Source organism: Macaca mulatta, chromosome X (genome assembly GCF_049350105.2).
Source record: "Macaca mulatta isolate MMU2019108-1 chromosome X, T2T-MMU8v2.0, whole genome shotgun sequence".
Lineage (NCBI taxonomy): Eukaryota > Metazoa > Chordata > Mammalia > Primates > Cercopithecidae > Macaca > Macaca mulatta.
Window position 1 is genome coordinate 155,877,723 of NC_133426.1, and position 22,663 is coordinate 155,900,385.

Genomic DNA, 22,663 nt, shown 5'->3' on the forward strand with positions numbered 1-22,663 from the left:
GGCTCAGGGCATATACACTCGACTGCTGTCACCTAGAGCCCCAAACCCTCACCCATGTTTTATTTTCCTCTAGTTCTTAGAGGACATGGCACCATCTTAATTTTAGGATTGTGGCTCCTAGACTTCACCACCCTATGGGGAAGGGGTGGGTCTGGCTTACCTAGCCTCTCTACTACTAACCCAGGGTTTTCCGAACAACAGATGCTCAGTCCATGTTTGAAGAAAAAATGAGCCAGTGAATAGGAAAGATTATTCTTTCAATTTTTATTTCTCTTACATTCTCAAAGAAGCCAAGCAAATCCAGGTATACATGTATATATTTTAATTTTACAGGGGAGAGAAAGAGGTATAAGGCAAGAATTAACTACATTTTCATTTCATTATTTCTTTATGAGCTCTATTTTGCTGCTAAGTTCAAGTTTCTAAAAAAATTATTAATTCCTCTGCTACGTTATCTTGCCCCAATTCACAAAATAACAGGGATTTCCCCATGTGAATCAAAAGCAAGAGTCTTACTCCCAAATAACATAAACAGCAATAAATGTGACTACTGTCATTCATTAACCTCGATGGTGAAGTTCATTAAACTGACCATTAAAAGAACATTTGAACAATTCCAAAGGGAGCAAAGATAAATCTCCAAATCACCGAATAGATAAGGAACCCAGAGAAAACATACAGTGTGTTCACTTCCACCCACTGCCACTGAGAACGCTGATTGCTCTCTTCAAATACAGAGTGAAGAATGGGCCTCATGTCGCATGGGGCAGGGCAGCTGCTGGATGGGGCCCTGACCCCACAAACATTGGCCCTGGCTGCAGCTGGTGCTCAGACTCCCTCTTGTTCCCCCCCAAAAGCCTCTTCATAAAGGGATGGGTAGCAAATGGGCTCTCTTGCATTGACCATGACCAAATAATTTATGACCTTCTCATAGTTGGTTTCAGCATGGGCCTTTGAACCCCACAGGAACTCATAGTGCGCAGGATCACTGCCGGGCACCTGCCGGTACTCCAGGTAGTTTTCCTGCACCCAATCTTGGGTGAGCAGCTTCCTGGGCTCCCCATAGAAAACGTGCTCCATCCCAACATACACCCCCATCACACTCAACGCTTCCCAGATAACCTCTTCGGGGGCGCAGTTGTCTTTGGTTAAGATCACACCCAGGATAATGATCAGGAGGGCAGCCTTGGGCATACTATGATCATTACCCAGCATGCTATCGCATGAGAGGCCAAGAGCAGTGACAAGGATGTAGGAGGGGCCGGCAGGGTCCACCTCCTTCACCTCAGTGCCAAAGATCAGCTGCATGAACTCGGAGGCTTTGCCGAAGATTACAGGAAAGTAGTGCTTGTAATTTTTGATGACACTCTCCAGCATTTCTGCCTTTGTGACCGGCTTCTTGACTCGATATTTGTGGAGCAGGAAACGAACCAACTCAGCCACCTTCAATTTCAGTGCTTCTTGGAACATGAACTCCAGGTGAGCTAGGTCGACCGAGGTGCTTGGCCCTTCATCTTCTTGACTGCTGGAGCCCTCATCGAATTGGCTCCATAAAGTGTAGTAGACGGAAGTGGAGGAGGAAGAGCCTCCCTGAGGACTCTGGGGAGGACTTGATGACCCAGCAGCAGACACCTCCTCCTCCTCATCAGAGGAGGAGGAAGCCTCCTGCTCCTCGCCTGTGGGATCCTGTGCACCCATCAGGCCCAAGTCCTCTCTTTGGGCTTCAGGGTCTTCATCAGGCTTGCAGTGCGGACTCCTCTGCTCAAGAGACATGATGACTCTGGTCAGGGCAGCAGTCGGGAGCGTGGGCAGGAGCTGGGTGATGGAGACCCACAGGTCTGGGGAGAGAGGGAGTGTGTGAGAAACTTCAGCTGAGAACCAAACCTTGGAGGTTCTAACAAAGGCTGACTTACAGGTCTTCTTCAGTGCTGCTCGGGGGCCTCTTGGGGCTCCTGTCCTCCTGGTCAGCCTGTCTTCTGAGAACCTGAAGGAGGAAGTGAGAGGGCTACTCAGCGTGCAGCTGGCCTGCAGAGATCAAGGCTCTATGAGTGACAGTAGGGTGGATGGGGTCAGGTGCTCTGGGTTCACATGTGTGCTGGGGCAGGTGGGGCCCTTGGTGCACATTCAGGGCGAACACTTCACCTTCACTGCTGACACTGCCTGGGCCTCTACTGCTCTGTGACCTGAGGACACTGTCTCAGACCAAGGCCTGCCTGCTTCCTGGAACTCCTGGAAGAGGAATCGAGGGGCCCTTAGGCAGCAGACTGCAGGCAGAGCCCCGGTCCCTCAGTGCCGTCAAGAGGGCGGGCTGGACACTCTGAGTTCTACACTTTTGGGGTGGATGGTCCCCTCTGCGCTCATTCAGGGCCTTCACCTTTCTCCTGGCAGGGACTGGACTCCACTCCTCTACGTGCCTGGGAATCTCTCAGATCAAGAGCTCACATCCCTGACATGGAACAGAAGGACATGTCCCAACCAACATCTGGACACACCTGCCCAGGGTTTCCCCGGAAGTACAGTAAGAGATGTCCAAATTCAATGGGGTTCATGTGTCCTGGGATGAGGATACTGCCTGGTCCTCATCTTGATGCCTGCAGGGTCTGGAACCCTCCCTCTGTTGACCTGAGGCCCTATCTCCATGAGACACCTCAAGAGGAAGTGAGGGGAGTCCGTCCACCCAGTGGCTTCCCTCAGCTGACAGAAGGGGCAGGGTCGGGCTAGGTCCTCTGTGTTTGGTGAGTAGGGTCCTCTGTGTTTGGTGAGTGGGGTCCTCTGTGTTTGGTGAGTGGGGTCCCCTCAGTCTGTACCTTGACTCCTGGCAGGGCCTGGGACCCTCCCTCTGCTGATGTGTGCAGCCCCCTCAGACCAAGGCCAGCCCTCCCTGACACCAGGATGGACGAGGGACCTCAGCAGACAGCCCTGCCCAGGTTCTCTGGGGTGACAGTAGGGGCAGGGCAAACTCTCTTGATTTGAGAGTTTCTCTGGCCTGGTGGTACCCTCAATCCTCCCTTAGGTTCCTCACCTGGACTGCTGGCCAATCCTGGGACCACTGTGTCTGTCGAAGAAAGGGGGTCCCTGTTTTGTCCACACACCCTCTGAGAACAAAGTCCTCACCTCCCTGAGATCCAGAAACAGAGGTGAGGAGGCCCCACATCTGTCACCCCTGCGTGGAGTGTCCAGGGCCGACCCCACCAGCTGACCCTTTCGGGTATGAGGTGGGTGTTCCAAAGTCCTCCTGTGGGTTATTCATCTTTACTCCTGCTGGGACTTGTATTTCCTCGACCTCCAAACCCGTGAGATGAGCAGACATCTCCCTTTACACCAACGCCTCATCCCCCTGAGGGTTCCTCAACTTCCTGCCGTGGTACAAGTGAGCTTGCCACTTAGCGCCATCCTTGATCAGGCTTCCCCCTCTCCCCCAGATCTAAGAACAGAGTTCACCTAGACTCTGTGGGGTGGCTTCTTTCTGGGCTGGGAGTACCTCCATTCCTCATGAAGGGGGTACACCTTGGGTCATGCTGATTCTGGGAGTCCTCCTTCTGCTGACCAGGTGTGGATCCCTCTGTTGAATCTCTCAGTGCCCCTGGGATCAAGGTATTCACCTCCCTGAGACTTCTCATCCCCAATCACGTGGGAGAAATGAGAGCATGCCACATGTCATTCCTGCTTGGGGCCACCTGGGGCTGAGAATAGGTGACATCAGTGTCTGTGAGGTCCTTTGTTCTTTGGGAGCATGGAGGTACCTTCTTATCTTCGGTCCTCACCAAACTTCCTCCCCCTCACTCCTGGAAGACCCTGGATTCCACCCTGTGCTGACCAGGTGTGGCTCCCTCTGCTGAGCTGAGGACGCCCCTTGGACCAAGGCCCCCACTTCCCTGAGACCCGGGAGGCAGAAGTGAGGGGGTACCTCATGGTCACTCATACATGAGATACCCAAGGCTGACCAAAGGAGCAGGTGTCAGGGGGCCTCATCAGTCTGGGTGCCCTCTAGGTATTCGTATTTACTTCGGACAGAATCTGGCCCCTTCCATTTTGCTGAACCAGAGATGAGTCTTGCAGACCAAGGAAAACTTCTCCCTTAGACCCTCTTTGAGAAAGTGTGTTTTGGGGGTGGGGTGGGGCACTTCCCTTCCTCACAGTCCTGCCTGGGGCCTCCCAAGACTGACGGCAGGGGCAGGTTTCCTAGGTCTGGGATGAGAGGTCTGGTGAATCCTTCCTCAGGGCTCTGGGACTCCTCCTTCTGCTCACCTGAGGCCCCACTCCTCATAGCACAGCCCTGTCCCCATTGACACCCGATCTCAGAAGCCACAATGCACCACATGTGGCCACCGTGCCCGGGATAGCCCAGGTCACGATCCCCACTGAGCTGGACCCTGGGGTCCCCTGTGTCCTCCATCTTGTTCCTTCCCTGGTCTCCTAGGGGACCCTCTGTGGACCTGAGTCTCTATCTGTCGGATTCCCGAGGCTGAATGAGGAGGCGTCTCGGTCTCAGATGGGGGTGGGGTGGGCCCCTTGTCCTGGGGTGCTGCGTCCCTTCAGGCTTCCCTTGTCTCCCAGCAGGACCTGGGCCCTCCCTCTGTTCTCCCGCGGCCATGCTAACGATACCAAGCCCCTTCCCTTGGTCAGCCCAGGTTGCAGACATCAGGATCCGCTTGCCCGCCATGCCTGGAACTTCCCAGGGTTGACTGCAGGGGCACTGACTCCCTCTATGGGGCCTCAGCCCTCCCTCAGGGTCCTGACCCTGATGCCGGGCAGAGCCTGGCCCCTGCCCTCTCCTAATCAGTCCTGCCATGGTCACACCAAGCTCTGACCCAGAGTCCCCTGGGGCTTAAGCACTGGGGTGGCGAAGGGGGGCCCAGCCTGAGAAGTCCGCCCCCGGCTGGTCCAGGGCTGGCAGCAGAGGTGGTGCTGGATTATTTGGGACCCTCTATCTGGGGTGGGGGCGTCCTCAGTCCTCCCTCAGCGTCTCACTTCGCCTCCTCACAGAGCCTGGGCCCGCTTCCCTCTACCGATCTTCAGCCACCACTCAGAACCAAGCCCTTGCTACTCTCTGACCCCCAGTGCGCAAGTCAGAGGCCTTACATCCGGGCACCTGGAGCTGCTCTGGGTTGACAGCAAGGGCCGAACCGGATTCTGCCGCGGGAAACTTGGGGGGTGGGGTGCGGTGGGGTGGAGTGGGGGCGGGGTGAGGATGGAGGTGGGGAACCTGAGGCTGTAGGTCACGGTGGTGGTGGCTGGGTTAGGGGTGTGGAGGCCTTCGGCCCTCCCTCAGGGTTCTGACCTTGATTCCAGTCAGAGCCTGGGCCCAGCTTGATAAGCCCGACCCTGCGGGGTGATCCAGGGCTGGCGCAGGGGCGGCGCTGTATTATTTGGGGTTCCGTATCTGGGGTGGGGGGGTCTTGAGCCCTCCTTGAGGGTCTCGCCTTACCTCCTCACAGAGCCTGGGCCCGCTTCCCTCCGCCGATATCAACCCACCCCTCAGAGCGAGGCCCCCGCTACTCTCTGATCCCTCAAGTGCAAGTCACTGGTCTTACATCCGGGCACCTGGGGCTTCCCTGGGTTGACAGCAGGGGCGGAACGAGATTCTGGCGCGGGGGGAGTTGGGGGTGGGGTGGAGCCTGTGGTGGGGTGGAGTGGAGAGTGGGGCTGAGGATGGGGCTGGGGAACCTGGGGCCGTAGGTCATGGTGGGGTGGGGGGGCCCAGCCCTCCCTCAGGGTCCCGACCTTGATGCCCCGCAGAGCCTGGGCCCTGTCCTCTCCTAACCAGCCCTGCCCTGGTCACACCAAGCTCTCACTCCAGAGTGCCCAGCAGCTTGAGCGGCGGAGGGAGGGAGTGGGTCCAACCTCACAAGTCAGCCCCAGATCGGTCCCCGGGTGGTCCAGGGCTGGGAGCAGAGACGGCACTTGGTTCTTTCGAGTCCTCTATCTGGGGTGGGGACGTCCTCAGTCTTTCCTCAGCACCTCACCTTGCCTCCTCACAGAGCCTGGGCCCGCTTCCCTCCACCGGTATCAAGCCGCCCCTCAGAAGGAGGCGTGTCCCTTCTCTCTGCCCCCCAGTGCGCGTGTCAGTGACGTCACATCCGGCCTCCAAGCCTGGGCCTTCCCTGGGTCGACAGTAGGGGCTGAACCGGGTTCTGGCGGAGTAGGGGTGGGGATGGGGATAGGGGCCCTCAGTCATCCCTCAGGGGGTCCTGACCTTGATGCCTGGGTCTGGATCCCCATCCTCTGCCGATTGGGTCTGCTCCTCTGGGACCAAGTCTCTGACTCCCAGTCACATGAGGTGGCAGTGAGGGGAGGGGTGTGGTCGGGGTGACAACATTGCCAAGGTCGTCCAGGGCTGACAGGAGGGGCTGAGCTGGATTCTGTGGCCCCTCTATGTGGGGAGGGTGAACCTTCAGCCCCCACTCAGGAGGGTTCTCCTGGCTCCTGCTCTTTGGTGAAGTGATGGGTGGGAGATGATCTGTTTATGTCACCTTTGAGCATCTGCTCAGCTGCACGCATTGCAGAGAATGGCTGTGGGTCCAAGGCTACATGCTCCCTGGGGGGCTGCAGCACCTGTGATTGTAGGACTTCTGAGCGAAGATGCACACCTTCCCATGGGGGCTCCTCCCCAGCCAGAGCTAGACTTTGCAAACCTTTTGTCCTAAAAGATTTATTTTTACAGGGAAGAGGCTGAGCAGCAGCAAGAGATTTGGAGAAGCCATGTGTTTTGAAGGTATCCGACATATCAGAGTCCAGATCAGTGATTTTCATATTTTAATCCTCATTCATATGGTAATAAATTTTACATTGTATATGTACATTATATATGTTATATGTACATTTTGTTTATATACATGTTTTAGACATCATATACATTTATGCTTATATGTATATATACATGCATCTATATCTTTATATCATATGTATAATTATCTGTACTTATATATCTTTAGATACATATTCGTTTGTATTTGTAGACTTTATACTACATATATGCACACATATTTTATTAATATCTACTCCTAGTATGTGGGTTTCACACATACTTACTATTCTATTCCTAGTTCATTCTTTATATTCCATTACAATAATAAGTTTTTGGAAGGTGGGTCTTCCCCTACTAAGTTTGTTTCAGGTGGTGGTTAGCAGAACTCTGGAGCCATAGTGTCTAAATCAACTCAAATTTCCTGGTGTCCTGATATTACCCCAGGGCTACTGGCACCAGATTTTGTGGTGTTGCCTCAGGCTTTGCGATGATATGGGGTGGAATGTTAAACACGTTCTCCTACCTATCCTGTAATCTGCCATCTATGCAGGGTACAGACCTCCTCGATTTCCCTGCTGCTCCCTGGACCCAAACACAAGTACTAGTTGAGCACAGTCTTAAGTCATCCCCAGGGCTTTCTCTGTTTTGATGTTGATGTGTGTGTATACACACACACACACACACACACACACACACGTATATATATATTTTGTCTTTTCCCTTCTATATTTTTCTGGGGTTGATTTGGGGAGCAGAGCACAGCAACCTGAGCTTGGTTGTCACTTTGGCAGTGACAGTTAAGGCACTCACTCTGTATTTAAGTGGCATTTACATCTTTGCCATATTCTGTTCCCCATCAAGGAATATGGTATACAGATCCATTTACTTGAATTTATTCCCTGAGTCTATCAGCAACTTCGCACAGTTGCTTCCATAAAGGTCTTGTTAGGCTCTTCTTATTCACATTGTGGATTTTAATGCTGTTGTGAATGGTATATTTTCTATTTTCTATTTTATGCACTAAGTTGCTTTTGTGTGGCAAGGCTCTTGACTTTGCTGTAATGATCTTCTATATGATGTTTTCTGAAGTCTTTTACTCATTTGAATAATCAATGTGTCTATTCCTTTGAATTTTCTATGCAGACAGTCATATAGTTAACACATACTATCTGTTTCTTTGCAGTCTTGGTATCTCATTTTCATTTTGTCATCCATAGCTCTGGCTCTTTTTCATTTTGATATTCACTGCAGATGTGGATGGTAATGGTGACAGCATATGTCAATGACTGGTCACTGCTGTGAATGGCAGAGCTTCTGACATTTCACATTTACATATGCTTGCTGCTGATTTTAGGAAATGGAAGTTCCTTTTAATGTTAGTTTGCTAAACGTTGTTAATTTGTACTTACATAGAATTTCTTTCAGAGCCTTTTCCTGTACCCATTGTCATGACTGTTTTTTTTCTTCTAGTCTATCTTGTGTGCAGGGAATTAGAATTGAATTTTTTGCTAACATTTAATCGTATTCTTATTCCACGCATACAGGTGGCTTCTTCGGTTAATCCACTGTTGTGTTGGATATGTGATTATCTGTTTATGAGATGTGCTGCGATATGAGTGAACACTTGCCTCACAAATTCTTTTCATGAGTGCTTGGGTGCCTTCATCTGTTTTTGAATCCAGGAGAGGGAGCCTGGGAGAATGAGTTGAACAATTGCCCTTGTTTTGGATGCATTGGAAGAGTTGAGATAAGATGGTGATTCATTTTCCCTTGCCACTTGGCTGAACTGGCCTCCAAAATTTCCTGTCCTGGAATATTTGAGGGTAGACTGAACTTTGAATACACTTTCAGTTTGTGGATGTCCCATTGGTTTTACCCAGTCACCTCTTCAAGGACATCTTGGTTGGTGATTATGAATAAACTACTATATACATTTGTGTACACGATTTTCCATGGGAGAACCCAAGTTTCCAATTCACTTAGGTAAAACCTAGGAGTACGACTGATGGGTCTAATGGTAAGTCTGTTTTACTACCTAAGAAAGGGCCAAAAGGCCTTCTAGAGTGAATGTAACATTTTTCTTGTCTACCAGCTATGAATGAGAATTCCACATCCTCTCCAGAATTTGGAATTCTGAGGTATTTGAATTCTATCCATTGTAAAAGGTGGGTAGAGGAATCTTAGTGCTGTTGACATTTGCATTATTAGTGAATAATTAATGGCGATCATCTTTTCATATGTGTATCTTCATTGGTGAATGTATATGTACTTCTGTGTATCTTCATTGGTGAATGTCTTCAAATGATTTCCATCTTTAATTGGATTCTTTGTTTCCAAATGGTTGAATGTTAAAAGTTTGGTATTTATTTAGCATATGAGTTATCAGACATCAGATTACTAATATTTTCTCTCCATCTATATATTTTTGTCCCTTTCTTTTAACAGTATTTTTTTTCTTTTTTTTCTTTTTTTGAGACAGAGTCTCACTCTGTCGCCCAGGCTGGAGTGCAGTGGCGTGGTCTTGACTCACTGCAACCTCTGCCCCCCGAGTTCAAGCGATTGTCCTGCCTCAGCCTCCTGAGTAGCTGGGATTACAGGTGCCTGCCAATGTGCCTGGCTAATTTTTGTATTTTTAGTAGAGACAGGGTTTCACCATCTTGGCCAGGCTGGTCTTGAACTCCTGACCTCGTGATCCACCTGCCTCAGTCTCCCATAGTGCCGGGAAGACAGGCGTGAGCCACTGCGTCAAGCTGAGATTTACAGGAAAACCAGGATTGGAGCAGTATAAATTTGTAGGGAAGAGTTTTTGTTTTGTTTTGTTTTGTTTTTTGAGACGGAGTCTCACTCTATCGCCCAGGCTGGAGTGCAGTGGCGTCATCTCAGCTCACTGCAAACTCCGCCTCCCAAGTTTACACCATTCTCCTGCCTCAGCCTCCCAAGTAGCTGAGACTGCAGGCTCCTGCCACAACGCCTGGCTAATTTTTTTTTTTTTTTTTGTATTTTTAGTAGAGACAGGGTTTCACCGTGTTAGCCAGGATGGTCTCGATCTCCTGACCTCACGATCCACCCACCTCAGCCTCCCAAAGTGCTGGGATTACAGGCATGAGCCACCGTGCCCGGCCAGGAAAGAGGTTTTTAAGTGGCAGCATCTTTGCATGATTCAAACTCTGGAGGCATATGTATAAAGTCCAAGAAATACATGTGAAAATTGTACTTCTTGGAAGCTAAGGAGCTCACAAATGATGAAATGTGATTCACACCAATTTGTAAATGAGCACCCATTTGTAAGTGAGCAGGTCGAGACAGGGAGATCCACCTGCAGACCATGGCTGGACTGTGAATCCATTCCCGTGTCTGCATTCTCTTACGGCCTCTTCCCACTTCTCCCAGGACTCTGCCACCTACTGTCAAATTAAAAATCACAGACAGGGATATGTGTCGGTGTTGGGGCTGTCTGCACGCCCTGATTTCAGAGCTGTTTTGATGTCTGTGCCCAGTTGTGTCTACGGTAAGAACTTGAACCTATTTCCTCAGATCATTCAGTCAAAGAGGCTCATTGATGATAGCATGTGTTCTAAGTTGAACACTCCAAGTCACCAGAAAAGGCTGCTTCCTTAGTTAAAACATGACATCTTTTAAATTAATTTTTGACTCAAAAAGAAAGAAAGAGAAGGAAGGAATGGAGGGGGCGAAAGAGACAGAGAGAGAGAGAGAGACGGGAAGGAAGGAAGGAAGGAAGGAAGGAAGGAAGGAAGGAAGGAAGGAAGGAAGGAAGGAAGGAAGGAAGGAAGGAAAAAAAAACAAGAAAGAAAAAGTGGGGGCGGCCGGGCGCGGTGGCTCAAGCCTGTAATCCCAGCACTTTGGGAGGCCGAGACGGGTGGATCACGAGGTCAGGAGATCGAGACCATCCTGGCTAACGCGGTGAAACCCCGTCTCTACTAAAAAAAATACAAAAAACTAGCCGGGCGATGTGGCGGACGCCTGTAGTCCCAGCTACTCGGGAGGCTGAGGCAGGAGAATGGCGTGAACCCAGGAGGCGGAGCTTGCAGTGAGCTGAGATCCGGCCACTGCACTCCAGCCTGGGCGACAGAGCGAGACTCCGTCTCAAAAAAAGAAAAAGTGGGGGCGTAGTGGGGGAATCAAGGAAGGAAGTAAAAAACACCACCGGCTCCAGTACAGACATAAAAGCCAAACGTAAATCCTGTCCACCAGACACTAATGAGCACCCTCTAAACCATAAACCCGTAGGACTCCTTGGTGGCATCTGTGACCTCCGCAAGTAACAAGGGCACTTTTTAACCCAATGACAAAGCCAGACGTGATCTCATCTGTGTGTAAAGTGAAGATCCTGTTATATAAAGGCACCGCCACGACAAGGTATGGCCAGCAACACAGTGACATTGTGAACCCTCGGCCATCAATGCTAGCACCACAATTGGCACTCAGCAAGCAGCTCCAGGTAATTTTTTTTTCTTTTTGAGACGGAATCTCCCTCTGTCGCCCAGGCTGGAGTGCAGTGGCGTGATCTCGTCTCGCTACAAGCTCCGCCTCCCGGGTTCACGCCATTCTCCTGCCTCAGCCTCCTGAGTAGCTGGGACTACCTGCGCCTGCCACTACGCCCGGGTAAGTTTTTGTATTTTTAGTAGAGACAGGGTTTCACCGTGTTAGCCAGGATGGTCTCGATCTCCTGACCTGTGATCCTGCCGCCTCGGCCTCCCAAAGTGCTGGGATTACAGGCGTGAGCCACCGCACCTGGCCAGCTCCAGGTAATTTTTAATGAGCAGAGGCAGGATGTCTGTGGGGCTTCCTAAAACCCAGCACCTGCTCGAGTATCTCCTGGGCATTTTTCCAGGGAGGTGTGTTAGGCTGAAGTCTTTATCATGCAAGCCAAAGATGTCGGAGGGGGTACTCGACTGCAAAGAAACAAAAAGGACGGAGACCATGAAGACTCTTTTGTGCAGTCAGAAAATTACTCATTTTGTGACACATTTATTGACCGGCACATATTCTGCCCAAATGCTCGCCTCTATGTGCGCTGGTCTGCGTAGTCTGGGTATGCCTGGGGCCATCGCTAGCTGGCATGTACTGTGATGTGCGGTGGCTGTGGGGGCAATGGTGGTGCAGAGCTAGGGGATGGGGGAACATGGCCATGGAGACAACAGGCTGTGCAGCCCCAGCAGCCACTAGGGTCACCGGCACCCAGAGATGGCAAAAGGGCAGCATGCCAGGCGCAGGAAGTCCTGTGGTCTCCATGGCAAGGGTACTGGGGGATGCTGTGGGAAGGGCCACCACAGGCCTGTAAGAATTCATCTGGGTGGGAGATCCGGGGACAGAGAGGAATGGCTGCGATGCAGGCCCAGGGACAGCGGCCACCGGAGTGACGTGAGCCTGGCTGCCCTCTGACCACTCGCCGGCCGGCTGGGTCACTGGAGTGTTGTCACTTGCCATGGCGGGATCGGGCACCATCACAGGACTTGCTGGTAGAGCAGAGACACTTCTGATTTGGGTGTTGGGACCCACCGCTTCCTGGTGTTGCGGTGTGACCTGATCATTCTCATTCGGAGATGTGTGATCTTGTTGCTCAGTGTCTGCTGGTGCCAGACAGGATCCACCAGCTTCTGGCTTGTCCTCCTCCTGATGTCCTGGTGCAGACTTGACGCCCACTCTTCTCTTCATCCTCACGAGGAGGTGAGGGGAGTCTCTTTGAAAGTAGGGATGGCAGTAGAACTCTAACTATGAGTCAAAGTTTAAATAAAGAAAAGGAAACTGCAAGTCACAAGGATGAACTGCAACTCCCAACCATCTACGCCCCTGTGCAAGAGAACTCTACTGGCCCAGGAGGACTTTCTGGAAAAGGTCCCAGTCCCCAAAGGAAGCTGGGGACTCGCGTTCGCATCATCAAGGTTTACCAATTTGTGGCGGGCCTTTCCGTCTTGGAAAAAGCCTCAAAATGGCAGATTAGGGTGGCCACGGCCGGCGGAAAGGGTCTTTGAAGTTGCAGACCAGGAGGGAAGATGATTCTGGGCCTCCCCCACAGTGTCAGCTGGCAACAGAATGCACCCCGGCTGGGCTGGAGGTCCTGGGCACTGGCTCTTCCACAGCAGGGGCCCCACCTACCAAGGGCAGCAGGAGCGTCTGCACCTCCTGTGCCAGGCGCCCTTCAGCGCTTCAACTTGAGCACTTCTCCGACACCAGCTAGGGTGATAGTGGTACAAATACCAGACTCCCCTGGCCTGCTCACCTCACAGGGTAAAGCGCTATGGAGTCAGGGGGACACAGCAACCACCAGAGGACATGGCTGGTCCCGGGTAGGAGGACATGCAGATACGGCTACTTAGCACCTGTGATATTTTACACACTCCAGAGGGGCCGGCACCATCCTCAGCCCTCTCCCCACATTCACTCTTAGTTCATGTCACCTCCACCCAGAGGGAGACATAGGCCCACAGTGATGGCCCCACACCCTGCCTGAGGTCGCCCACTTCCCAGGAGGCAGTCCTGGGACTTCCACCTGACCGGGACCCAGAGCCCACAGACTTAACACCTCCAGAGGCTTGTCGTTCATTACCTTATTCAAGATGGAGACCGGCCTTTGTGCGGGGAAAACGTGGGTGAGGGTCCTGAAAGAGCATTGACGCCGTTTTCGGAAGCCATACAAGTTTAGCTGGCGGAAGAAGCTCTTTATTGAATCCGTGGCAAACACTTTGTGTGTGACGTCCCTTTCGAGAATCTCCTTTTCAAAGAGTTTTTGATTGATCACTATAGAAGCCCCTCCTTCATCCCACCAGATGGATGAAAACTGATTGCTGCTGACCAGTCTCCACAGTTTCTGCGGAAAAGGGAGGGAGAGGAGATTGTCTTCTCCCTGGGGCGGGATGTCACCATCAGGGCGCGGCCTTCTGAACGAAGCCTCCTCGGCCAGAGCTTGGAAAGCGATTTCTTCTGTCAGCAGCCTGAAGTTAGGGCTCCCAGTGGACACTGGGTCATCCCAGGCAGGGGAAGGATCTGCTGGGTGAAGGTAGGTCTCTGAGTGCAACTGGGGAGGAAAAGGCACCCTGTCCAAGCCATGACCCTGTCCTCTCGAATTTCTTTCTTCACAGAGAGCCACACTCAGTGATGGCTTGTCCTCCATCTGGCAAACTTGCTAGTGCAGTGTGGCCAGCAGCACCCCTTGGCAGTCATGTAACCAGCCCCACGACATCACAAACGGGCTCTGACTGCTGGGGGGATGACATCTCCACAAACCCAGCAAGTTATGTAATAAAGGGCCAAGGCAGACAAGTAGCTGCCCATCTGCACGTGCACATTCTAGTCCTCACAGTCATTTCAATGGGAAAGACGACACTAGTACACAGGAGTGTCGAGGGGCCCTGCCACACCTTAGGTGTAGACCTGGAGCGGTCCCCTTGTCCCAGAGCTCCTGAGCCAGGCAGAACCACAGCAAAGCCCTGGCTCAGGAAGGTCAGAGCTCACCGTCTGAGTCATGAGCCCACAGACACCAGCACGACTGACCCTTTGAAGCACAGAATAAAGGGTAGGATGGTGCCCACGGGTCAGGCTGTAGCCACGCCCCCCTTTCTACCCTGTCCTAGCCAGCGGCAGCAATGTGCTCCATACAGATCCACCTAACACACCCCCACTGTCGGTCCCCAGCACGCAGATGCCCGAAGGCCACTTACGCAAATGGCTTAGCTGACTGCCCCACCAGCGTCGCCATGCAGTCCAGTGGCGAGTCGGAGGCTGCCTTCTTCCCGCCTCTCCTTGGCCTGCATGTGTCCCCCCACCAAGCAGAGACACTCTTCTACACCCCGGGTCTCTGCGGTCACATCGTGGTGGGGCATGCAGCTGTTGGCCTTCGAGCATGTCTTGTTTTCCTTGGCCAGTGTCTCCAGAGAAACGCACGTGGGTTTGTGCCCAGAGGTCCATCTCTGCAACAGTTGTTCCTTTGGGATGTAATGCTAGGAGGTCACGGGAGCGGCGTCCCTCCAAAGCAGTGTCTGTGTCACACACTGTCCCCACACACAGGGCCACCTCTCTACAGATTCCCCTGACTCATTTCTGGGCAAAGAGCTCAGGGACCTTCCAGAGACTTCCACAAACCAGTGATGCCTCCACGCTTGAGACATCCTGACCCCAGGGCCCAAGACGCACTGGCTCAGGGGGTGACGGTGAGGGGTCTGCAAACAGACTGCTGATGCTGGTGTCTCGACCCGGCCGCTGCCAAGCTGTGTGACTTGGGCACGTCACTTAACCTCTCTCAGCCTCTGTCTCCTCCTGGGGATAAGAGTAGTAGCACCTGCTTCCCAGGGCTGTGAGGATCCAGTGGGACGAATAGGAACTAGCAAGGCACCTGGCAGTTGGGTCATAGCTACTGTTGTCACTTCACAAGGCATTTTCTTGAACAGCAAGTCGGAAATCTCATGAGCCTAAGGCAGAATCCACCTGTGGCCTCTGGTTACAACCCACAGGACTGAAAATCCTTCCAGCCACAGCAGCTGGTGGATTTCCTCGTCAATTGCCGCAAGTCATGAGCTCAACCCCACTTGAGTTTCAGTTCAGGCAGAACTCTAGAGACAGCTAGGGCTAGCTAGACAGCAATTGCAGAGCCTTTTGTTGCAGCATGAGCAGTCCTCAGCTGTTGACATGACTGGGGAGCAAACGAGGGCCAGCAGCAGTAAAAGGACAGTGTCTGCTGCAGACTGTCTTAGCACCCGAGGAACACTCCAGAAAGCCTCCTAAGCAGTAACAAGTGTGGCACGGTGTAGCCCAGCCAACAGTGGCATCTGCGCAGCGTCCCCTCCTTCCCGCTACCCCATATATCCCTGGGAGCTGTGCGCTCAAGGACTCATTCTAAAGGCTGTGTCCTAGCAGCCGCCAGCCTCACTCGGCTGCATGTGCCAGCTGGAGATTTCTTTCCTCTGAGGCTGGCTGAGAGGGCCATTCCAGTTCCTGGGCCATCCAGCAAATAAGATACACATCGTGCACATGTAAAACGAGGAACCAGTTTATTGAACAGCTTAAGAGAGCAAAAATAGTGGCTTTTGCTACATTTTTTTACACACTGAGCAGGAAAGGCTAAACCATCCTGCTCCCCCGTACCCCAAAAAGAGCAGGCTTGCTGGAGGCCAGTGCCAGGGGCGGAGTCATGTTCGCAGCAGAGTTGAATTAACCCCAAGTATGCCGGCGAGCAGCTGGTCGTGTTAAAACGCCACACTCTTCTCCTGGCTGAGAAGATCAATACTCATTTTTTACCCTTTTTTCAGCATAGGACCTATTTGTTTTCGGGAAGGAGGATGTTAAACTTGTAGCCTCCGGCACACGGCGGAACCTGCAGTGCTTGGAGAAACAGCACGCACACGTGAAAACATCGTGCCTACCCCAAAGCGTTCTTGTTGCTGGCAGGAGGGAAGCCTGAGACTTTCCCAAGCATAATCGTGACCCGCGTGGCCATTTCTGCTCTCAGCAACATTCTCCAGTGTTCCGGCTTCAAGCAGCGCTTGTCAGGTTTTAGGCTAGCCACTATTCTGAGAACGTCAGAAAAGCATGGACCATCTCTTGCTTGGCTTTGCTGTTCTGGCAATAGCAGCTACTACGTACCTGCATGAGTTCCAGGGCAGAAGTGGCAATGTCCCAGGAAGGCATGGCACCCCACTGGGGTGGGGTGGGTGTGCCACGGGTGTCCACTTCTGCAGCAGAAGGCATGTGCCTACAGCACAAGCTTGTAAAAAAATACTTGAACAGAATATGCTGTACAGAACTAGGGGTTAACACCGCATATGAAGATGCTAAAACATTTGTATAAATACTCTGTATACAGGCATGGAGTCACTCCCGCAGAAAGGGCTCATCGGTGAGGCTATGAAAAAGTGCTGTCAGCATGCCCAAAGAGAAACTACTTCCACCGTAGGAACAGAAAAAAGGACTGTGCTGTGTCTAAACACGTGGTGCATCAGAGACATAGTTACAGTTCCTACTGACTGCGCCAGCTACGACCTGGGAGTGCTAAGGACCTGGGAGTGCTGAGAGAGCTGCAGGAGGTCAGCCCCGTAGAGAAACATTTCTAAACAACACTTTTGATTGGGATTTCAGCACCGTGTAGACAGATGTTCCTTTTGCGGACCTGGTAAGCAGCCATCCCCCGGTGGGTCTGACGAGGAAGAGGGGTACCTGGGGCCCCTCCCAGACAGATGGAAATCCCGCCCCTGTTCTCACACTCTTCCTGGCATCCACATCTGCTGGCACACACCCCTGTCACCTGCCACTTCCACGTCCCGTCGTGGTGAGTGGCTGATAGGCGCAGGATGCAAACAAGGCATGAGATGGACGTACCTGGAGACCCAGCTCCAGTACTGGTTCTGGTTTGTGGGGTGAACGAGGGGGCAGAGGAAGGTGGAGAGAGTGCATCGCAGTCCACTTTAGCTCTGTCCCCGGAAGTGGCATCTAATCTGGCATTTCGATATTTAATTTGGGAGGTGGGAGCACATACTTCCCAGGGCTCTGGGTAATGACCACCCTGGCCTTCTTTCGAAACATGGGTGCGATTTTAGGAGGCTCCGGAACTGGGGTCTCTTCGGTTTCTTCATTATCTTCGTGATGGAGATCATAGGAAATATTTCCATATTCTCGTAGAAATGGGAAGATTTCAAGCAGAAACTGACAGAAATCTTTGCGGATACCAAACCACCCTGAAAAATAAGAATTTTTTGTTTCACACACGAGGCTCAACTGACCTTCCTGTTAACTTTCTTTCCATAACAAGAAGTTTCACTCCTACAACGTCATAATATACTTTATCCAGACTCCTGAGTCACAAAGCCTGAACAGGGCTTGAGTACCCAAAATGGGGGAGAAGTACAAATGCTAGCTCTGTGGTTGTCTGAGTGAGGTTCCCGGACTGGCAGGGACAGCGTCCCCGGGGTCTATTTAGGGATGCCGTTCTCGGGCCCCAGCCCAGACTTCCAGAAACTGAGTCGGGCTAGGGTGGACTCCAGCGGTCCCCTTTTTCTGGCCCTTTTGGGATTCTGCTGGGTGCCCAAGTTTGAGAACTACTGCTCCAGGGAGTCTCAAAATATCTGTGGTGCGTAGACTATGGTGTCTTCCGCTAATCTTCTCCAGCCAGGATAAACTCATGGATGACAGTGCCACCCAAAAACAAGATTTCCATCACCCTCTAGAATCTGCGAGGGCAGTAGTCATGCGTGGGTCCTGGCCAGGAGGGGGCCTGAACTCATGGAGCCACCTTAAAGCCACTTTCCCAGCCCAATGCTACTGGAGTGTCAGCTCGGTGCAGGCAGAGGCACAAACAGCAAGCATAGCCTGGGCTGCTGGGCTGCAGTGAGGCCCGGCCCCCAAACCCACTGGCTTTCCGAAGGGCAGTGCTCTGGGCTTCCATGCCATGGAGCTCACAGCCTCGCCAGGAAGGCACCCTCTGCAGAGACCATTTTGGCAGTGTCTGCCTCAGCAAGCAGATGGAGGGGAATAGAGTGCTAGCAAGGCAAGACAGGCAAGGCTCAGGTGATGGCAGCAAGGGTATGGGGGAGGCAGAGGGGCCAACAGGGACCTAGGATGAATCCCAGGGTTTGGGTGGGAGATGTGGATTTTCCATCAAACCCTCACAGGCCTGGGAAGAATCTATCTTGATCCCCATTTTGCAGAGGAGGGAACGGGATCTCTGAGAGGTTGCCTGCCTTGTCTGGTTCTACCTCAAATGGCAGCGTGAGCTGCGAGAAAAGTCCCAGTGCAGGCCAGCGGAACACCAGAGTTATGGCATGCCCTTCCCTTAGAGGGTCCCAGAATTTCCTCAGCCCTCGCTTTCCCACACAAGCTTCTAAATTGGGGCCCTCGGAGACTCATCCCTTCCTAGACTTCTATCCATCCCCCACCCCATGGTCCCACCCCACATACACACCAAGGACTTCTCAAATGCTGAGTACATACAGTGGTTTCCTCCCTTCTGTCCAAATGTGGTTGCCATCAGCGTGATCAACGAGAGCCAAAGGGGGACAAAAATCGGGATGCAGGAGAAGGCGTTGTGGCCATCCAGTTTGTGAACCAGCAGAATCTAAAGAGACATAGTCCCTGTTGATGCCAACATCGAAAATGGATAGAGGCGGAAGCCAGACCTCATTAGGCAGCTCCTCCCCACCACCCCACCCCCACATGGGCTCCCAGAAGAGGGAACATCAGCACCGCAGGAAAAGGCAGGAAACCACCCATCCATGGGGAAAACTCCAAATGAGCTTTTATGTCCCTCTTCAGAGCTCAGCAGTAGCCTCTCCACTTGAAAAGTTCCCAATGCCAACAGTTTTATGGCAAACTCTTCCCAGTGTTTGTTCTAAGGAGTCAACAGCTCCCATTCTAGAATTCTCCATGCGACTCCAATACATAAATCCGGCATCCAACTCTGCTTTTCCAAAGTGGAAACTGGAGCCATACAGAGGCACCATGGCTAAAAACGGTGCACTCTTCTCCCTGCCAGGCCCACACACTGCCCCCAAGAGAAAGGAAGGATGCTTTCCTGTCTCCAAATCTCCCTCCCAGAGATGGCCGTGTTCTCTCCCCTCTCCTGGAGTGGGCTCACTGTGAGCTTGACGGACAGAGGCTGCCTTTCCAGGGGTGCAGAATCCTGTCAGGGGAAGCGCAAGCTTCCGGGGCTGAAGAGGCTTCCCGTGGAACGCTTACCTCAAACGTAAGAAGGGGCACGACGATGGTCATCCAGCTCAGGGCCATGGTTATGTGTGTCCTGCGCTGCTCGGCAATCACATCCATAGAGCGCAAGAACAAGACGGACCACACGATGTAGTAGAGGACCACCAGGCACAGAAAAGACATGAGAATCCACAGCGGGACACACACAACCTGGGAGTGGGGGAGAGAAGAAGTCTCTTTAGAGCTTCCCACCCGGCCTCTGATGGAAGGCACCTTTAGCACCTTGCTGTGTCTCTCCAGTTAAGGCGGTCCCTCCCGCGAGCTGAATAAGGACGTTCTACCTCCCAGGACTGCTGCGAGGATCGCTCAGGACGGAAAAGGTATGGTATGTTCACTATGGGGCCTGCTGCCACCGTTTATGATACAAACGCTCAGTGAGTCCTCAGTCCGTCTTCTTTTGGGTGACAGACAGCCCTGCATCTGGCTCCGCAGCCTCTACTCTTCCAGAGGCCCACCCTCTCACACTCGCTCAGGCTCCCCCAGGCTCTGCTGCCATCACAGCTTCCCAGGAAACGGGACACAGCTGTCACCCTGTGCACACACACAAGATCTCACCCCAACAGACTCTCTTCACAGCCAACATTCCCACAACCTGCTGAGGGTACTTTGGCAACACAAATGGGAAAGGGCTCCCCGGAAAGTGTGGCTGCCTGGGCTCCTAAGGATCCCTAACCTCACCCCTACCAAGTTAGTGAACTTGACAGGTTGATGCTGGATACAGGTTGATGCTGGATACATAGGGCTGCCGGGTCCCTGCCTCCACGGCAAGGGTGCATTCCAAGTATGTTGCTGTCGTACCAGGTAGACCTTGTCTCATCCACACACAAGCCCAGAGGATGAGTTCTGGGGATGCCACTTGGCCAAGGCTCCCCTGTGACACGTCATCGCCCTCCTGGCCTGCCCCCTGGGACGACACTTCTCTGTTCTCCCTTTTTATTAATTATCTATCATACAGCAGGAAAAGTGACTGTCTTCCTTTAGTGTGCGTTCCCTGAGTATTCACACAAGTGTAGATTCGCACAGCCATAGACAGGATGCGGAAGAAGTCTGTCACCCTGCAAAACTCTCTCGTGCTGTCCCTCCACTATCACACTGTCCCACCATTAGCCCCGGCAAACACTGATCTGTTCTCCGTCACTGTACTTTTGTCTCTGCTGGAACTTTATGTAGATGACATCGCGAGACAAGACTGTTGAGACTGGCTTCCCGCCATCCACATAATGCCTCTGAGATTCATCCAAATTGTTCCCTCCCTGTATCCACAGGTGGACCCTCTCATTGCTGAGTGGTATTTCATTGTATCGATGCCTACAGTTTGTTTACCCAGCCTTCCGCTGCGGATGGTTTCCAGCCCTTGGCTATCACAAACACGGTGGCTACAAACACTAGAGTGTGGGTTTCTACCTGGCTGCGCCCTTTCACTTCCTAGGGTAAATACTTAGGTGTGGGGCAGCCACATCCCAGGGTAAATGTGCTTTTAACTGCATGAGAAACTGCCAAACCATTTTCCACAATGCCTGTACCATCTGCCTTCCCCCCAGTGACACTGGAGTGTCCCAGTTCCTCTGCATCCTCCTGGGCACATGCCCTTGTCAGTGTTATTGAGTTTCGTCATTCTGAAGCCATGTGTTTCGGGCCCTCATCCTGGTTGTAGTTTGCCTTCCCTAACCTGTAATGACATTGAGCATCTTTTCCTGTGCTTTTTCCCCATGCATATATCCCATTTGCAAATTGTCAACTCTTTTGCCAATTTTTAAAGTAGGTGTTTCTTTTTGCATTTTTGAGTTTTTAAGAGTTCTCTGTATGTTCTCGGTACAAGTCAGTGTTTTGATGTGTGCTTTGCAAATATTTTCTCCCAGTCTGTGGTCTGTCTTCATTTCAATTTTGAGGAAGTCCAAATTTATGATTTCTTTCTCATATGGACTATATTAACAGTGCCATTTCTAAGTACTCTTTGCCTAATTGCAAACCCCAAAGATTCTGTCCTATGTTATTTCCTAACAGATCTATAGTTTCACATTTTCTTTTAGATCTATGATTTGAGTTGGCATAGGAATTTTACCCCTCCTGACCAGCCTGGAGTTTTTGATCGTAGGTTTTTCTGCAGAGTCTATGCACAGCCTTTCTTCCCCCTTCCCCGTTCTGTGATGAGATTCTCCTTTTTACTGAAGTTCCTTCATGGGTGGAATGTTAGATCTCAATAGCCTTCCTTCTTGTCTCTCGCTCACTATGGGAAACATGTACTCAGACTGCTTCATCAACTGGGATCTACAGAGGATGAAGGGCAGAAAAAATCTTTCTTCTCATTTGTGGAAAGCACTAAAAATTACTAATCATTTTTTTTTCCCTGACAGTATCTTATACTAAAAACTTTGGTCTTGTTTGGACATGTTTCCTCCATGTCACAACAGAAACAGTTTTGAACCCAATGACCATTCTCCAGATACAGCACTGTGAAGTTGAGGATGAGTGGCTGAATAAAAACAAAGGCTTTGGGCAGAAGAGATTATTCCCATCTTTAAGTATGGAGTGTATTTAGCTTCCCTTCGTTTCTTCTCTGCTCCCAATTCTTTACTGTACTTTTTACTTTTTAAAGGTAACTATATTTAATACATAAAATATATTGTATGCAAAATTATACATCAAACAACAGAGAAAATAAAACTGAAACAAAAACACTAGCATGACCTTACCTCCCAGTGGCAATAGAACTCTTCTGCCTTTAGTCTCCATCTTTTTTCCATGCATTTAATAGTGGAAACTATACTGTGTTCTCTAATTTCTGTCTTGCCACTTATCTTTCTGTCTCTGCATCCATCCACCCATTTATTCACGGTTAATTTCAACCAAATGCCCAGTAACTGAAGTCACAGTTTAGAAGCATGACAGATGCCACCACCAGCAAGAGTGTAAATGGGTATGGCTTTTTTTTTTTTTCTAGTGAGACAGGGTCTTGCTACATTGCACAGGTTAGTCTCGAACTCCTGAGCTCAAGTGATCAGCTCACCTCGGCCTCCCAAAGTGCTGGGACTATAAGTGTAAGCCACTGCGCCTGGCCAGGTATGGCTTTTGGAAAAGCAAGTTGGCAGTGTAGTATATGTATATAGGAATCTCAAACAGTTCCCAACCTGTAGCCCAGTAACACTATTTCTGGACTATTTCCTAAGAAAACAACCAAAAAAAAAATTAAGGCAAAAATTTTAATGC

General features: G+C 51.4%; 3 protein-coding genes across 6 annotated transcripts in view; all 3 read right to left on the reverse strand.

Moving 5' to 3' along the window:
• Positions 1 to 309: 309 nt before the first annotated feature.
• On the reverse strand, positions 310 to 1,980 carry MAGEA9B (MAGE family member A9B). Its single transcript, XM_028842121.2, has 2 exons — positions 1,914 to 1,980; positions 310 to 1,838 (listed from the first exon to the last, which is right to left on the reverse strand). Exon 2 carries the CDS (start codon positions 1,771 to 1,773, stop codon positions 829 to 831), a length of 945 nt encoding a protein of 314 aa, XP_028697954.1. The 5' UTR covers positions 1,774 to 1,838; positions 1,914 to 1,980; the 3' UTR covers positions 310 to 828.
• Positions 1,981 to 11,699: 9,719 nt separating this feature from the next.
• Positions 11,700 to 15,339, reverse strand: LOC144338455 (heat shock transcription factor, X-linked-like). Its single transcript, XM_077988053.1, is given in 3 exon segments — positions 11,700 to 11,809; positions 11,812 to 12,481; positions 13,317 to 15,339. Coding segments are annotated over 3 exon segments (1,269 nt in total). The 5' UTR covers positions 13,881 to 15,339; the 3' UTR covers positions 11,700 to 11,774.
• A 397-nt stretch (positions 15,340 to 15,736) lies between these two features.
• Positions 15,737 to 22,663, reverse strand: part of TMEM185A (transmembrane protein 185A) — a 33,387-nt gene continuing 26,460 nt past the window's right edge. For 2 of the 4 annotated variants that reach the window (XM_077987828.1, XM_077987830.1), the window contains 3 exons: positions 19,430 to 19,606; positions 18,657 to 18,809; positions 15,737 to 17,433 (listed from right to left, as the gene is read on the reverse strand). In XM_077987828.1, the coding sequence (XP_077843954.1) occupies positions 17,209 to 17,433; positions 18,657 to 18,809; positions 19,430 to 19,606 (555 nt within the window). In that variant the 3' untranslated portion in view covers positions 15,737 to 17,208. The remainder of the gene's footprint in view (positions 17,434 to 18,656; positions 18,810 to 19,429; positions 19,607 to 22,663) is intronic. The other 2 variants (XM_077987831.1, NM_001257432.1) reach the window with 2 other exon arrangements.

What these genes read in the sequence shown, in the direction of transcription:
- MAGEA9B (XM_028842121.2), bottom strand. Translation starts at nt 1,773, where the DNA reads ATGTCTCTTGAGCAGAGGAGTCCGCACTGCAAGCCTGATGAAGACCCT.